Source organism: Podarcis muralis, chromosome 16, assembly GCF_964188315.1.
Source record: "Podarcis muralis chromosome 16, rPodMur119.hap1.1, whole genome shotgun sequence".
NCBI classification, from domain to species: domain Eukaryota; kingdom Metazoa; phylum Chordata; class Lepidosauria; order Squamata; family Lacertidae; genus Podarcis; species Podarcis muralis.
Genome location: NC_135670.1, coordinates 19,029,479 through 19,046,244, shown reverse-complemented (window position 1 = coordinate 19,046,244; position 16,766 = coordinate 19,029,479). Strand labels below are relative to the sequence as shown.

Sequence of the window (16,766 nt, the reverse complement as noted above, 5' to 3'; positions counted from 1 at the left end):
TCCACCACAGTGCTGGGAAACATGCACTATTGTCGTGGGTGCTGGAAGAATGTGTGTCCGTCTTCTGTAGGGATGTCAGGAGGCAGTGATTTCCATCCCGTGTTCACCGCAGTCAGTGCTGTTGCTGTTCTGTTGCAGTTCGGCTTCTGTTAAAATGTACACTGTTCATCTCACTATTTGCTAAGGCCGAAGCTAACATAATTGATTGCGTGATTAATTTCGAGGGAAGGGAAACGTAAAAAATAATACAGAAAATAGTGTAATGTAACATTTGCAAACTACGAAAACAATCACAGCAAATGCCATTTGTGTGTGATTTCCATATAAATTGTTGAAATTTCTGCTCCAATTTCCAGTGGAATTCTCTGACTTACAAAGTCTCCTGAAAGATCCTGCATGCTCTTAACAACGAGAAAGGGGCCTCATGCAAAGTAGTTTTGAAATGTGCATTCTTTCTCCTAAACCTGGCTTGCTGTTCTCCTTTCTCCCTCTGCCCACCTCTTCTGCATGCATTATCCTACTCCCAGGTTCACAGAGAAAGGGAATCTTGAAGTTCTGCTTTTCACCATCCAGAGCAAGATGAGAGCCAATAACCAAAAGGTTTACATGCCACGAGAGGGGAGGCTCATCTCTGACATCAACAAGGTGAGTGCCATGGACTGGCTGGACGAAGAGGTGGGAGGCTCCGGCCAGGGAACCCCCGAGGGAGGAAACCCTAGAGGAGAAAACCCTAGAGGAGGAAGGCTCAGAGCCCAAGGGATTGGTGGTGGAACACTGGGGGTCAGAGAGCCACTGATACTACTGAACTTGATGGCCCAACTGGGCTGTTAGGGTACAAGGCAACTTTCTGGGTCCCTGTGCTGGCTGGTCGGGGGTTGGGCCTAGGACATTCTGCATGCATAGCATGTGCTCTGAGTTGTGCTCCCACCACTGGAACTTAGGACACTGCCTTAGACTGAGTCCGGCAACTTGTTCATATTGCCAGGATTATTGACACTGAGCTCCACCGCTGAGCTTCCTCTGCAGAACTGTGGGGTGGGAGGGTGGTGTTACTTAGGACCTGTCCTTTTGCCCAAAGAAGCACACTTGAGAGTCTATTTTGTTGGTGTTCCTGGGTAGCGGAGGCCTAGTGCTTACCAATCTGCAGGTGTTAAATATGTGTGCTGTATTTGGTGTCTGAATCTACTAGAACCACCTTGATTTTAAAGAAATGCAGGCTGGAAACACATTATACGATGAAGCAAACAAATAGTTATGTCCAGGTTCAGCTGATATTTGTCGATTCCAAATAGAAGCCGTCAGCTAACAAAGATTAATGATTAATAGGCAAGTCCATTCATTTGGGCAATTTCCTGGAATCTGGATTTAATTTTAATCAAGGATCAGCTCATGAACTCATTTCCAGTTGAGCACTGCAATAATAATTAGAATAATAATGGGGGCATTACCTCTGAGCATGTGCAGAATGCCTTGAAAATTCTGCAGCCAAAGCTTCAAAGCAAACTGAATCCCTTCTCCTTTTAAAGAAATTAAAACACTTGTTTTGGAAATGTTTGTCTCCATGATTTCCTTCCTCCTCCACAGGGCTGGGAGCGGCTGGAGAAAGCGGAGCATGAGAGAGAGCTGGCACTGCGCAATGAGCTGATTCGGCAGGAGAAGCTGGAGCAGCTGGCAGCACGCTTCGACCGCAAGGCAGCCATGCGCGAGACCTGGCTGAGTGAGAACCAGCGTCTCGTCTCCCAGGTCAGTGAAAGGAGGAGGAGGAGCATTTAGGTTGTGTCAGGGGGCAGAGCCACACCATACATTTAAAGCACATCCAATGCACATTTAAAGCATATGACGTCCCCCAAAGAATCTTGGGAACTGCATTCAGCTTCATTGGGACCTTTGAAGGTGACTTGGAAACTACAGTTAATCCGGAATACGGCTGCCAGACTGGTGACTGGGAACGACTTCCCAGACCCATCTAAAGGATCTTACATTGGCTCCCAGTAGATTCCGAGCACAATTCGAAGTGTTGGTGTTGACCTTTAAAGCCCTTTGGTTCTACATACATGAAGGAGCATCTCCTCCCCCATCGTTCAGCCCGGCCTCCAAGGGTCTTCTGGCAGTTCCCTCACTGTGAGAAGTGAAGCTACAGGGAACCAGGCAGAGGGCCTTCTTGGTAGTTGCACCTGCCCTGTGGAATGCCCTCCCATCAGATGTTAAGGAGATAAACAACAATCTTCTGACTTTTTGAAGACATCTGAAGGCAGCTCTGTATAGGGAAGTTTAAAATGTCTGATGTTTTAGTGTGTTATAATATAATATAATATAATATAATATAATATAATATAATATAATATAATATAATATAATATAATATAAATTATTATATTTACTAATAACAATAATAATTAGAGGAAAAACTTACTCTATTCACTCTCTCCATGTCATGCATTGAGGAGAATTGCTCCATTCCATTGATCATTTTGGTGGCACTTTTCTGAACCTGAAGTATCTGTCTCTCTGTCTGATCTGGGAGAGTGGGGGGGACGGACAACTTTACCCCAGCATCCTGAAGAATGAGATTCTTTCTCTCCTGCTCTGCAATCTGCAGGATAACTTTGGCTTGGATATTTCGGCGGTAGAGGCCGCGGTGCGGAAACATGAAGCCATCGAGACGGACATCGTGGCATACAGTGAGCGTGTGGCAGCCGTGAATGCGGTGGCAGCTGAGCTGGAGGCAGAGGGGTACCATGACATCAAGCGGGTGTTGGCGCGCAAGAACAACGTGGCGAGGCTCTGGGACTACTTGCGCGAGCTGGTGGCTGCCCGCCGGGAGCGCCTGATGCTCCATTTCGAGCTGCAGAAGATGTTCCAGGACTTGGCCTACCTCATGGATTGGCTGGAAGAGATGAAGGTAGCTGGCGAGGCTGTGGTGTGCAAGAGGGGTGATGCTTGAGAGTGCATTTCCTGCAATGGAGGGGTGTGTGTGTTGGACTAAGCCACCTTTGAGGTCGTGTCCAGTGCTATGGATTGCATCAGAATAGGGGAAGAGGCCATAGGTCCATGGGAGACCACCTGCCCTGCACACAGAGCATCCCAGCTTCAACCTCCAGCATCTCCAGGTAGGGCTAGGAGAGAACCCTGCCTGAAACCCTGGAGAGTTGCTGCCAGTCAGTGTATACAACACATAGCTAGATGGACCAATGGGTCTGACTTGGTGTGAAGCAGTTTCCAGGGTTCCTATCGCTACCAGATGCAGAAACCTCTGAAGCCAACAGGAGTGTTGCATTTGGGCCCCGTAGTAAATTGTCCTGGAGTCAATGACTGCTGAGGTCCTTTCCAATTCTGATATTCTGAATTCACAGGTTAATATTTATTTCTATTGACCGAGAAATAGAAGTGAGGGAGCTTCATGTTTAGAGACTCACCTGCCCTGTGTGGAGAGGGAAGGGCAGCTTTGACTAGGAACCCCCTTCGTCTTTTCTATTGTATCCCCAAGCAGGGTGGTTGAGATGAGGCCAGGTGTCAGGTCTCCCTCATCCTGTGCTGCTTCCTTCACAGGGCCGCCTTCAGTCTCAGGACTTCGGGAAACACCTGCATGGTGTGGAGGACCTGCTGCAGATCCACTCTCTGGTGGAGGCCGACATCTCCGTCCAGGCCGAACGGGTGAAAGCCATCAGTGCCGCTGCCCAGCGCTTTGCCACCCCTGGGGAAGGTGAGAGCCTCGGGAGCTTGAGGAGGAAGTATGGATGGGGGAGGGTATGGATTGGGGCTCCCCATTTCAAAACCTTATCTCCCAGCTATCCCTTCTTTCTGTCTTGCTGTTCCCTGAGACTTCCACAGCAGTTGTAGGATTCTCTGCGCAACATGGGATTTGCTAAGATGATCAGTGTGACTCCACTGCAAATTATCATTGCTTTATTGTGGGTAAAGTGGTAGGTGTAGGGAGCAGGTTGAAGCCCAAGTAGGGAGCTTCACTTCGGTTTTCCTGCCTGCAGCTTACAAGCCCTGTGACCCCCACCTTGTCCAAGAGCGCGTGGCAACACTGGACCGGTGCTATCGGGAGCTGGTGGCATTGGCAGCGCAAAGGCGTGCCAAACTGGAAGAGTCGCGCCGCCTTTGGAAGTTCTTCTGGGACATGGGTGAGGAGGAGGCCTGGATCCGGGAGCAGAGCCAGATCCTGTCGTCGGGCGACTTTGGCAAGGACCTGACGAGTGTGCTGCGCCTGACCAGCAAGCATAACGCCTTCCGCGACGAGATGAGCGGCCGTGCTGGCCCGCTGCAGCAGAGCATAGCCGAAGGGCGCCAGCTGGTTGCCGAGGGCCACTTTGGGGCAGCCGAGGTGGCCGAACGGATCCGGGAAATCGAGGAGCAGTGGGATCAGCTGGAGGCGCTGTCCCGAGAGCGGGAGCAGCGTCTTCTCCAGGCCTCCAATCTCTACCAGTTCCAGGCGGACGCCAACGACATGGAGGCCTGGTTGCTGGATGCGCTGCGCTTGGTGTCCAGCTCTGAGGTGGGCCATGATGAGTACTCCACCCAGAGCCTGGTGAAGAAGCACAAGGATGTGGAGGAGGAGATCCACAACCACCGCCCTGCCCTCGACGCCCTCCACGAGCAGGCCCGGAGCCTGCCCCCTGCCTTTGCCCATGCCCCTGAGGTGGACGGGCGGCTCCCTGCACTGGAGCAGCGCTACGAGGAACTGGTTGCGCTCGCCGAGCATCGCAAGCAAGCCCTGCAGGACGCTCTCAACCTTTACAAGATGTTCAGCGAGGCAGATGCGTGTGGGCTCTGGATTGGGGAGAGGGAGTACTGGATCGAAACGATGGATGTCCCTGAGAAGTTGGAAGACCTTGAAGTGGTTCAGCAAAGGTGAGTAGGTTCAACCAGCAGCCACCTTGTTCCCCCTTCTAGCCCAGGAGTGGAGGGTCGGTGGGTGGGTTCTTTAAAGTAAATACTTCATATTGTTTGCAGTTAAATACTTCATATTGTTTGCAGTTAAACTCTGTCAGGCCTAGGGAACATCCAGTCTGTGGGTTTAAGTAGAGCCAGCACAAGTCTTTGTTTGGCCCATGAGGCCCATTCTCCAAATCACAGCCACCTGTCTGACACCTGACATCATACATGACATCACAGTACTATATGACATCATAGCATTACGTATCGTGTCATATGTGACTCCATTCGTTTTAAGCACTGTTACACCATTTTAGCAGACACTGAGAATCCTGAGGACTGTAGTTTGTTAAGGGTGCTGACCTCACAGAGTTCCCAGTATCCTTAACTGACTACAGTCCCCAGGATTCCCCCATGATGGTTAAAATGATTAAAGTAGTGCTTTAAACGTATTGTGTGGTCGTGAGAGAGTGGAGACCCATGTTCAGAGCCCTACTTGTCCCTGAATCTTATTGGGTGACCTTGCGCCAGGTTGCTCTTGTCTCTTGGGCTAACCTACCTCAAAGGGTTGATGTGAGGATAAAATGGGTGTGGTTGCCATGTACTCTGCCTTGACCTTCCTTGGGCGGAGCTGGGGGGGGGGGGAGAAGATGAAATGTAAATGCATTTAATTAATAAATTAATCCACTCTCTTGCCCACTTCTCGTTCGGTCCTTGTTGTCTCAGGTTTGAGACTCTGGAGCCAGAGATGAATAACCTGGCCTCCCGCATTGCAGCAGTGAATGAGATTGCGAGCCGGCTTCTGGGAACTGACCACAGGAACAAGGACAGCATCCAGGCCACTCAGGAACAGCTCAATGCCAGGTGGGGATCTAGAAGTGTGTGTGTGTGTGTGTGTGTGTGTGTGTGTGTGTGTGTGTGAACAGGGAGATGGTGCAATGGTTTGAGTGATTGACAAGCCTGTCCCAAGAAATCTGAAAGATCACCTCCTTCCCTACAGACCTTCTCAGGTGTTAAGATTGGCAGAGAGGGCCCTCTGAAGTGTGGTTTGTGTATGTGACGGCCCCCAAACTAGAATTCTTTTCCTGCAGAGCTGTATCTGGCAGCTTCATTGTATAGTTCTTGTCATATGCTCCTTACCTGAGATTTTATAGGGACGTGGGTTGCACTGTGGTCTAAACCACTGAGCCTCCTGCGCTTGCTGATTGGAAGGTTGGCAGTTCAAATCCACCTGACGAGGTGAGATCCTGTTGCTCTGTCCCAGCTTCTGCCAACCTAGCAGTTGGAAGGCACGCCAGTGCAAGTAGTTAAACAGGTACCAGTGTGGCAGGAAGGTAAATGACATTTCCTTGCGCTCTGGCTTCTGTCATGGTGTTCTGTTGTGCCAGAAGCGGTTTAGTCATGATGACCACATGACCCGGAAAGCTGTGGACAAATGCTGGCTCCCTCAGCTCCCTTATCTCCCTCAGAGATAAGCGCCCCACCCCATAGTCGCCTTTGTCTAGACCTTTTTACCCCCCCCTTTTTTAACCTGATATATGTTTTTAGGACCACCTTATTCTTTCATTTGTAAAAAGTTGTGACCTGCCTATTGAAAGGTGGGTAAGAGATCTAAAGAACAACATTGTTTTGTAGAAAGTAGCTGACATTCGATTATTTCATTTTATTTTTGAAAACAATACGTAATCGTCAATATATCAATGATTTTAAGTATTAGATGCATAAAGTTCCTATTGGGAATATAAATTAACAATTTATCATGCATGAGAAAATCAGATAATAATAATAATAAGAAGAAGAAGAAGAAGAAGAAGAAGAAGAAGAAGAAAAAAGAACTAATATAAGAAAGAAATAACAGTGACTCTGAAATATACCCAATGACATGTGGTTTTGCATTATCTTGTACTTTCTGGTGGGTTGGGTGGACACCTGAACAATGTGGTTGGGGCGGCTGCTGGCGGGAAAGGGGAATCACCCAACCTCAGCCTTAGATCCTAAAGTTTAAGGAAGTTTGTCGAAGGAAAGCTTATCCTCCTCCACCTGCGCCCTATCATCTCACATTGTTCTGGAGGGTCCCTGACCAACCCCCCTCCCGAAAGGCTTTTTGGGGTTGAAGTGGCTGCAGGGGGTAAGAGGGAACGAGAAGCTTTCCTTCCACTGACTTCTGTAAGCTAACTTAGGGTCCAAACCAGTAGCTATCCATTTCCTGCCTTTTCATGACATCGTATTTAGCTCCCTGAGGCAACTGCTCTCTCACTTTGACTAAGGCTGGGGGTGAGGACTAGATCTGTGGGCCAGAGCCTTACTTCCCCTGTGAGCCAACTTTGACCTGCCCACCTGACAAAAGAGGAGGCTGGATTCCTCACATGAGCCAGAGGTTCCCCACCACTGGGCCCTGGACCTGAGTGGGAAATGAAGATCAAATGTTGTCTTTCAATATACGAGTTTCACATTAAAAATGGAGGTGGCAGCCACGGTAGCGTTGAACTGGATCTCCCCTCCTTCCCCCTTCTCTCAGGTGGCAGCAGTTCCAAGCCTTGGCCAGCCGCAAGAAGGATGCGTTGACCTCGGCTCTCAGCATCCAGAATTACTACTTGGAGTGCAATGAGACCAAGGCTTGGATGCGGGAGAAAACCAAAGTGATCGAGTCCACCCAAGGCTTGGGCAACGACCTGGCAGGGGTCATGGCCCTGCAGCGCAAGCTGGCGGGCATGGAGCGGGACCTGGAGGCCATCCAGGGCAAAGTGCGGGACTTGCGGGAGGAGGCCACCCGCCTGGCGGACCAGCACCCGGAGCAGGCTCCTGCCATTTTGGACCGCTTGTCCGAAGTCGACGGGACCTGGGACGAGCTACGGGGGACCATGCGCCGACGAGAGGAGTCCCTGGGAGAAGCCAGCAAGCTTCAGGGCTTCTTGCGGGACTTGGACGACTTCCAGGCGTGGCTTCTGCGCACCCAGACGGCCATCGCTTCGGAAGACGTGCCGGCCACCCTGCCAGAGGCAGAGCGCTTGCTGAACCAGCATGAGACCATCCGGAACGAGGTGGAGCACTACAGGGGCGACTACCGGCGCTTGCGGGCCATGGGGGAGGAGGTGACGCAAGGCCACACCGATGCCCAGCACATGTTCCTGCAGCAGCGCCTCCAGGCCCTCGACACCGGCTGGAGTGAGCTGGACCAGATGTGGGAGAACCGGCACCAGCTGCTCTCCCAAGCCTACAGCTTCCAGATCTTCCTGAGGGACACCAAGCAGGTGGAAGGGGTGCTCAGCAACCAGGTAAGGCACAGTTGGGGTCCACAGCCTCGGGGGCCACATGTGGCCCTCCAGAATCCCTCTAAGCCATGGGTAGGCAAACTAAGGCCCGGGGGCTGGATCTGGCCCAATTGCCTTCTAAATCTGGCCTGCAGACAGTCCGGGAATCAGTGTTTTTTACATGAGTAAAATGTGCCCTTTTATTTAAAATGCATCTCTGGGTTATTTGTGGGCCATAGGAATTGGTTCATTTTTCTTTTCAAAATATAATCTGGCCCCCGACAAGGTCTGAGGGACAGTGGACCAGGCCCCTCCTGAAAAAGTTTGCTGACCCCTGCTCTAAGCCGCCACCTCTCTCCTCGGGTCACACCCCTCAGTGGCCAGTTTTTTTACCCTTTATGGCTTTTTTTGGTTGACTGGAATGCGTCTTTGAACTCTGATAATGCCTCCTCTTTGCCAGGATCAGTGTTTCCCAAACTTGGGTCTCCAGCTGTTTTTGGACTACAACTCCCATCATCCCTAGCTAGCAGGATCAGTGGTCAGGGATGGTGGGGTTTGTAGTCCAAAAACAGCTGGAGACTCAAGTTTGGGAAACATTCGCCTGGATGGAGCAGGGAGAGGGTGTGTGAGTGTGTGTAGAAACTACAACTTTTACCTTTGTTGCTCTGCCCACTTTTGCCTTTGGCCCCGCCTACCGCTGGCATGTGGTCCCCCTAGAAGGAAATGAGGCTCTAGGGCTGGTAAAGCCTTCCCTACCCCTGAGGTGTAAAGGGTTGTAGGAACAACGATGGTGCCAGCATTGACCCATAACCTTGCAGTGCCAGAAGTTTGGTACCTACTTGGGACGTGAACAGTGGTAGAGTAGGCAGGGCTTTTTTCCCCCAGCTGGAACTTGCCAGAACTCAGTTCCGTCACCTTTCAGGTGGGGGCGCCATTGCCATTCTAAGAGAATGAGGGAGGTGTTCATGGTGAGTCCCGGAACCTTTTTTATTAAGAAAAATAGCACTGCAGTTATTGCCCTAAAGGAGAAAATGCAAGTGTCTACCTTGCATTCTGCGGATTTGAGGAGAAGAGAGATTGGAGGAAGATGTTGCTTCATCCACATTTTTTAAGTGAACCACTTTGATTGGCAGAACCAGTGCTGCTCCAGGTGCCGTGTAATACTTCTTCTGCATTTGTAAGAAATTGATCTTTTAGTGTGGCAACAGCCACACTTTGCAACTCCCTGCCTATTGACATCAGGCAGGCTCCTTCAGGGTATCTTTTTTTATTTCTGTTGAAGACCTTTTTTATTTAGGCATGTAGAATATTGACACATGTTTAAATGATCTCTGATTGCTGATTTTCATTATTTTTTGAATGTTTTAAACAACTGTTTTTTACTGATATTTTTAAAATTCTTTTTGTAAACCACTTTGAGGTTTCCCCCCTCCTACAGTCAAGCGGTATATAAATTTTATAAAATAATGAAATAAACAATTAGGCTCACAGCCTAAAAGTCCCCCACTTCGACTCCAGGGCTTATGCAGTCTCCATTTTTCGCCTCTCCTTATCCAGGGTGTTCTCTGATGATGCTTTCTTGGGATGATCAACCCCCCCCCCTTTCTTTTTTGGACAGGAATATGTGCTGACTCACACAAGCATGCCCAGCTCCCTCCAAGCTGCTGAGGCTGCCATTAAAAAACATGAGGATTTCATGACCACCATGGAGGCCAACGGGGAGAAGATCAAGGGGCTGGTGGACTCTGGCCGGAAGCTTATCATGGAGGACGGGCTCCACTCTGACAAGATCCAGGAGAAGGTCAATTCCATTGACAGCAGGTGAGGGGGATTACTCTGTGCGGAAACACTGGTAGCGGTAATCTGATTTGGAAAAGGGAGCACGATCTAGCAACTTGGAGCAGGTAATGGCAGAAGGTCGACGAGGAAGATCTTTGGGTTATTTGCAGTAGATATAGGGAAGAGTTTCCGATTCCTGACTGACAGACTGCAGTCCTATCCATAAGCTAAGGCTTTGAACCTCAGCTTTGATCACCAGCTGTAAAATGGGACTTGGAAGACTGCTGGCACCGCTTTCTGTTCCTCAAAGTTGCAAGTAAAACAGCATATGAGACCTGCAGCAAAATATTGCAGTGTTCAGGGTTCCAGCCTGCCAGCCACCCCATTTTCCAGGATTCCCCTTTCCATTTGCTCATCACCCTTTCCGTTCCCGTCCCCTGTTGATCATTTACTTTCTGCTCAGTTTTTTAAATGCTGTAATCCTCTGTTTTATTCTGTATTGTTCCATTTCGTTATAGCTGTTGCTTTGTGGGCCTTTCTAGTAACACTAGTGTTGAAGGGTGGGCTATATAAATAAGTGTGGCACTCTCCTTGCTTCCTCTCCCAGGAAAACGGCTGTGGGCAGTATTGCCAAGCAGCTCCTTCTGGTTACTTTACGCCTTGTCTTCCCTCTCTCTTCCAGGCATAGGAAAAACCAGCAGGCAGCTCAGGACCTTCTGGCCCGCCTCCGTGACAATCGGGAACTGCAGCATTTTCTGCAAGACTGTCAAGAGGTGAGCAGGATCGCCTTTGACAGATGATGGATGCCCAGCCAATGTGAATTTGATACAAGTTACATTTATTTCTGCATTGATTTATAAACATAATATATGTCGGCCATGGCAGTTTAAAATGGTATCATCGTGCTCCAAATGTATGGTGCGTGATTGTGGCCATAGTGAGCTTGGGGTCAGCATGGGTCCCCCCAGCCAGAGAGTCATATTCCCCCACCACCATTTTAAAAAGGCAGAGCTCAGGATAGCCATATCCTTTCTCTGGGATCAGAGGCAGCAAGTCCCTGAATGCCAGTTGCTGGGGAACATGAGTGGGAGGGGGCTAGTGACCTTCATTTCCTTCTTGTTAACCTCCCAGGGACACCTTGTGGGGCGGTGGTGGGAAACAGGATGCCATGCTAGGCAAGTCTTCAATTGCATCATCTTATGGCTGGCTCTCCTGCCCACCTACATTGAGAACTGAGATCTATTTAGGGGAAAGTTCTTTAGCATTACGTGTTCTTAGGGTTGTTGGTTCTCCTTAGGGGATCCTCACCCAATGATGCTCTCTTCCTGTCTTTCCTCCAGCTCACCCTGTGGATCAATGAGAAGATGCTGTCAGCTCAGGACATGTCGTATGATGAAGCCCGGAACCTCCACACCAAGTGGCAGAAGCACCAGGCCTTCATGGCCGAGCTGGCCTCCAACAAGGGCTGGCTGGAGAAGATCCAGAAGGTGGGTCTTCTTACCAAGCCCCGAGCTGGTGCTGAAACCTCCTTGCAGTGACGTTATCAGCCTTGGAAGCCCACTAATTAATAACAGGCGTGGCTGTGTAGAAATGCATGTTTTGCACATGCTCAGGGGAGCCCGTTGTTTTCATGCCCCGCCTTCTTTATCGGAGAGGTGCTGGGGCCCTGAGCCTGCCTTAAAGCTTGGAGGCAATCTCTATTATTCCTGTGGTTTCTTCGCTGGTAAGTTAAAGGAGCACTCCCTTTTTCACGTAAACAGGCTGAATCATAGCAGATGATGATGATGGGGGACCTGTAACAAAATGTTGCAGGGTGGAGTGTTCCTGCTGCTCAGGGGTCCAGTTAATCAGCTATGACCTGTTCCAGGATACCCCATTCCACCTCCACTCACGCTTTTCCATTCCGCCCCCTGCAACATTTCCGTCAGCATCTGTGTCCTCCTTTCGGCAGGAGGGAGAGCAGCTGGTGGCCGAGAAGCCAGAGCTGGAGCCCGTGGTGAGAGCCAAGCTGGACAGCCTGCAGAAGCTATGGGAGGAGCTGGAATCCAGCACCCAGAGCAAAGCTCAGTGCCTCTTTGACGCCAACCGCGCCGAGCTCTTCACTCAGAGCTGTTCCGCCATGGAGGCCTGGCTGAGCGGCCTTCAGGCCCAGCTGCACTCTGACGACTACGGGAAGGACTTAACCAGCGTCAACATTTTGCTCAAGAAACAGCAGGTGAGTGCGTGCTGTACGGCAGGGGTGAAGGGCTTGGCTGTGGCTCTGATGAATTTCCACCTGCACCAAATGCCTCTTCGGAGGAAAGGGCCAAAATCTGCAGAAGCAGAAGCAGAGGGAGGCTGCTGGGATGAAGCGGTAATGATGTCGCAGGCATTTGCAGAGCTGCAACACCTCGCGATCCTTTTGCATTCCCGACACCTTCTTTCTCCACTCCCAGATGCTGGAAAACCAGATGGACGTGCGGGAGAAGGAGGTGGAGGGCCTCAAAGCCCAAGCGCTGGCCCTCAGCCCGGAGGACTCCAACACCGTGGAGGTGGATGGCAAGCTGCAGGCAGTGGAAGACAGGTTTGCAGAGCTGCGGGCACCACTCAGGGAGCGCTGCGAGAAGCTGCTGGCCTCCAAGGAGGAGCACCAGTTCAACCGCGACCTGGAGGATGAAATTGTGAGTCAGGGGAGGGATCAGAGGAGAGGGAGAGCTGCTGTGCAGGGAGCCAGGGTTTCAGGGAAATTAGCACTACTGAGTAGGGAGAAGCAACCTGTTTCAGGCAGCACTATCAGATAGATGACTGCACCTGAATGGCACAGCCAGACTTTTTAAAGGGTTGGACCTAATGGGAGAGGGGTGCCTGTTTGGGCTCCATTGCAGGCACTGGAATGTCTTAGGATGCTAGAGACTTTATGCTGCTTTTATGTAATTTTTAAAGAATGTGTATTTTCAGGATATCTGAATAGTTTATTGCTCTTTGGCCAACCAGGCCTAATGCATAAACACACTCACACTACAGACAGTGACCATTTTGTGCACGTTCAATTGGTCCAGGATGGCGCATGTGCCCTTTTCTGTCCTGGAAAGGGATGGGGCAGCTTTATTCTCATGATGACCTGGAATGCAACCCCAGTGCAAATGGGGAGTTGCCTGTAATATGCATTTCACAGAGCCAAAATAATCATCAACATAAGTACATGCAGAAAACATTGCCATTTTTTAAATTATTTTTTAAAAACCTGCTTATAAGCATTTCCTCACAAATGCAGGGTGGTGAATTTATTTACACCTGTGCGATCTTCATGTGCAGTCAATAGTTTTCACTTCTCCATAGCCTTTGAATTGCTTAACAAATTTTCTGGTTCTACATGTATATTTTATGTTGTTGTGTCCTTTATCTTCATATATTGTATACCACCCTGGAATATATATATTTTTAATTTAACTGGTGGGATATTGTGTGTGTGATTTATTTATTTTAAATAACAACCCTTGCCCTGCCCCCCCTCAAATGAGCAGTAAGATGACTCTTGCCGCACTGAGTTTTTCTGCTATGGAGCCTCTTGGCATTTCTTAACCTTTTTCTCGCCTTGTCTCCTGCAGTTGTGGGTGAAGGAGCGGATGCCCATGGCAGTCTCCACTGACCATGGCAAAGATCTTCCCACTGTCCAACTACTGATCAAGAAAAATCAGGTAAAGCTTAGTTGGGTGTGGTGGTTTCTCTGTAGGGGTTCCCCCTTTGTGGAATGCTCTCCCCAGGGCCTGGCGCCTTCACTGTATATTTTTAGGCACCAGGCAGAAATGTTCCTCTTCCACCAGGCCTTTGGCTGATGAATATTCTACAGCCTTTTAAATCTGCCTGTGGGTAGTGGGGGTTATTGTTTTGCTGTTTTGTTTAACTCATTTCCTTGTTTTCATCTTGTGTTTTATTCTGCGAAACCCCCCCCACCCCCCGAGATCTTACGATAAAGCGTGGTATGTAAATCTAATAAAATAAATAAAATAAGAAAGGGAGACAAACATCTCTTTCCACTTTCTCTGCACATCACCATACTTATTTTTACCTGCCTTTGTCATGTCACACACACCCTTGCTCAAAAGAACACCAAGATGAGCCCTGCTGGATCGCACCGAACACCCATCTAGCCCAGCTTCCTGTTCTCACAGTGGTCAACCAGATACCCATCATGAGAAGCTTGCAAGCCCAATAACTGGCATTCAGGGCACACTGCATCCAGCGGCAGAGGGAGAACATAGCCATTGAGGCCAGTGGCCACTGATAGCCTTCTCTGCTCCAGGAATTTGACTCATCCTTTCCTAAAGCTATCCAAGTCGGTGGCCATCACTACCTCTTTGGGGGAGCAAATTCCAGAGTTTTAACCGTGCACTCTTCTTCTTCCCTCTTCCTGACACTTCCAGACCTTGCAGAAGGAGATCCAGGGCCACCAGCCACGAATCAATGACATCCTGGGGAGGTGGCAGGGGCTGGCATGCAGCGGCCTGGAAGCGGAGCTGCAGGGGCGTGTGGAGGCTTTGCAGGAGATGTGGCAGGAGCTGCAGAGCCAGGTGGAGCAGCGACACGGGCGCCTGGAGCAAGCGCAGATGGCCCAACAATTCTACTTCGATGTTGCAGAGGCCGAGGCCTGGATGGGCGAACAAGAGCTGCACATGATATTAGAGGAGAAGGCCAAGGTCTGTGTTATTTTTTTGCCTGTGTTAATTCATAAACACATTCTGTCCTATTTCTGCATTTAAAAAAACAAACCAAACCAAAACATCCAAAAATACTCATTCATTTAAAGGAGCATTTCTAGATGTATTTTAACTAAGAAACTTTTAAAAAATATTTTTTGGAGCCAAAAACAGCATTGCAAAATTCTAATATACACATATTAGCTGGGGAAAGTGCAGATCATGCTGGTTCATACTGGAATTCGCAAAATTCTTAATTTCTCTAGCATTCTTTCCTGGGCCTTGCATTTCAGAAGAGCAGTGCCCTTCTCACTAATCCTAGATGTGTGAGAATTCATTTGGTAGCATTCAAAAATGCACTCTGCAAATCTATTCCTTATCGCATCACACTTTCCAAGGCTGCATGCTGAAAACGAGTGAGTGGGGGAGGGGAAAGCCTGAGAACTGTGCTTAACTCCTCTCCCACTAGAGACAAATCTGCTCTGGGGTTGTCCTTTATGATTAGTAAGAATAGTTCTAGGACTTGCCAGAAGTCACATTTCTCTGTGATTGAAAGTTCTGTCCCCTTTCAACCCCAGATATACACAGGCTGGTTGCAGTTGTTCAGCAGTGGGGAGAAAGGCACTCTGCACAGTCCCACATGAACCCTTCTTTCACATAAACATTTTGGGACTGAATCCTGATGTGGAATAACAGGTCTCAATCCTAGTTCAAATTTTAATGTCGCCTACCCCATCCTCTTTACCCCTGCTTCTGTTTCTGAAGGGTTGGGGGGAAGGCAAACAAACAGGAACACACGTCTTTCTTTTCACCAGGATGAACTGATTGCTCAGGCCATGGTGAAAAAACATCTGGTGATGGAGCAGGCTCTGGAAGACTATGCCCAGACCATCCACCAGCTCTCCATCCAGAGCCGTGATATGATAAACAACGGGCATCCCGAGAGGTAAGGAAGCCCTCCATTCCCCTACCAAGACAGTTGGGGAGCCTCTCCCCACATGCCCCATCAAGTTCCCTGCTGTGGCCCAAGTCCTGTTTTGGATGTCACTATACCCCTCTTTCTCCTGGAGATCTCAGGGCACGCACCTGTTGTGTGAATCAGTTCACCAGCTTATTACACCACTCTTTTGTGGGGGGAGAAGCTAATCAGGGATCCCAGGATTCCATGCAAAACAATGACAGCTGTTGGGCCAGCCAGCACTTGCCAGGGCTTTTGAGGCCTGATCTCCTTGGCCCCAGTCCTCTTGGGATGTCATTCCTCTTAGAGGTCTCAGGGCATGCACCTATAGTGTGAACCAGTTTACCAGCTTATTGCACCACTCTTTTGTAGGGGTGGAAGCCAATCAGGGAGCCTGGGGTTCCATGCAAATAACGACACCTGGTGGGCCAGCCAGCACTGGTCAGGGCTTTGGAGACCTGAATTCCTTGACATCCGTGGATGATGTCTGTCCCTCTCGCTTTCCCTTTCCTGCAGTGAACGGATCAATCTCCGGCAGGGCCAAGTGGACAAGCTCTATGCCAGCCTGAAGGACTTGGCTGAGGAGCGCCGGGCCAAGCTGCAGGAACAGCTCCGCCTCTGCCAGCTGAAGAGGGAAGTGGACGACCTTGAGCAGTGGATCTCGGAGCGCGAGGTGGTGGCTGCTTCTCATGAGCTTGGACAGGACTACGAACATGTCACGGTGGGTCTCCCCCTCCCAAGGGATCCCTAACATACCCAGAGGCAGGAAGCACCCCTCCAGATCTCTATACCTCCTTCACTGAGGTGGCTGGAGGGTGAACAGGGCACCCAAGTGATCCTAGTTCTGCACCAGGAAACCCCATATCCATGGTGCATTATTTGCCCTTTTGCATGCATAGCAGGTTCTCTTCCACTGAGCTACATCCCTTCCCAGTAAGATTCCAGTCGTCATGGTTCTGAATAAAGGGCTGATTTAAATAGGAACATAGGGAAATGCCTGCTGTGGAGTCAGATTATTTATCCAACTATCCACTGTTGTGTCTTCTGATAGCAACTCTCCAAGGTCTCAGATAGAGAACAGTCTCTCTGATCCCCTACTTCTTTTGATTGTTTTAATTGGACATATCTTGAACTGAACCAGGAACCTTCTGTGTTCAAAGCGGGTGCTCTGCCTCTGTGCTATCATCCCTCTGCCTTTTTTGCCCCTTTGCCCTCTACACT

General features: G+C 49.6%; 1 protein-coding gene across 4 annotated transcripts in view; it reads left to right on the top strand.

The window, feature by feature from the left end:
* SPTBN2 (spectrin beta, non-erythrocytic 2) overlaps positions 1-16,766 on the top strand; it is a 95,109-nt gene that overhangs the window by 63,074 nt on the left and 15,269 nt on the right. For all 4 annotated transcript variants that reach the window (XM_028710195.2, XM_077920272.1, XM_077920270.1 and 1 more), the window contains 16 exons: positions 528-645; positions 1,585-1,743; positions 2,600-2,902; positions 3,550-3,703; positions 3,987-4,857; positions 5,608-5,745; positions 7,400-8,156; positions 9,751-9,953; positions 10,594-10,684; positions 11,252-11,398; positions 11,863-12,126; positions 12,347-12,571; positions 13,499-13,588; positions 14,315-14,587; positions 15,403-15,533; positions 16,062-16,266. In XM_028710195.2, coding sequence (XP_028566028.2) covers positions 528-645; positions 1,585-1,743; positions 2,600-2,902; positions 3,550-3,703; positions 3,987-4,857; positions 5,608-5,745; positions 7,400-8,156; positions 9,751-9,953; positions 10,594-10,684; positions 11,252-11,398; positions 11,863-12,126; positions 12,347-12,571; positions 13,499-13,588; positions 14,315-14,587; positions 15,403-15,533; positions 16,062-16,266 — 4,129 coding nt within the window. The remainder of the gene's footprint in view (positions 1-527; positions 646-1,584; positions 1,744-2,599; positions 2,903-3,549; positions 3,704-3,986; positions 4,858-5,607; positions 5,746-7,399; positions 8,157-9,750; positions 9,954-10,593; positions 10,685-11,251; positions 11,399-11,862; positions 12,127-12,346; positions 12,572-13,498; positions 13,589-14,314; positions 14,588-15,402; positions 15,534-16,061; positions 16,267-16,766) is intronic.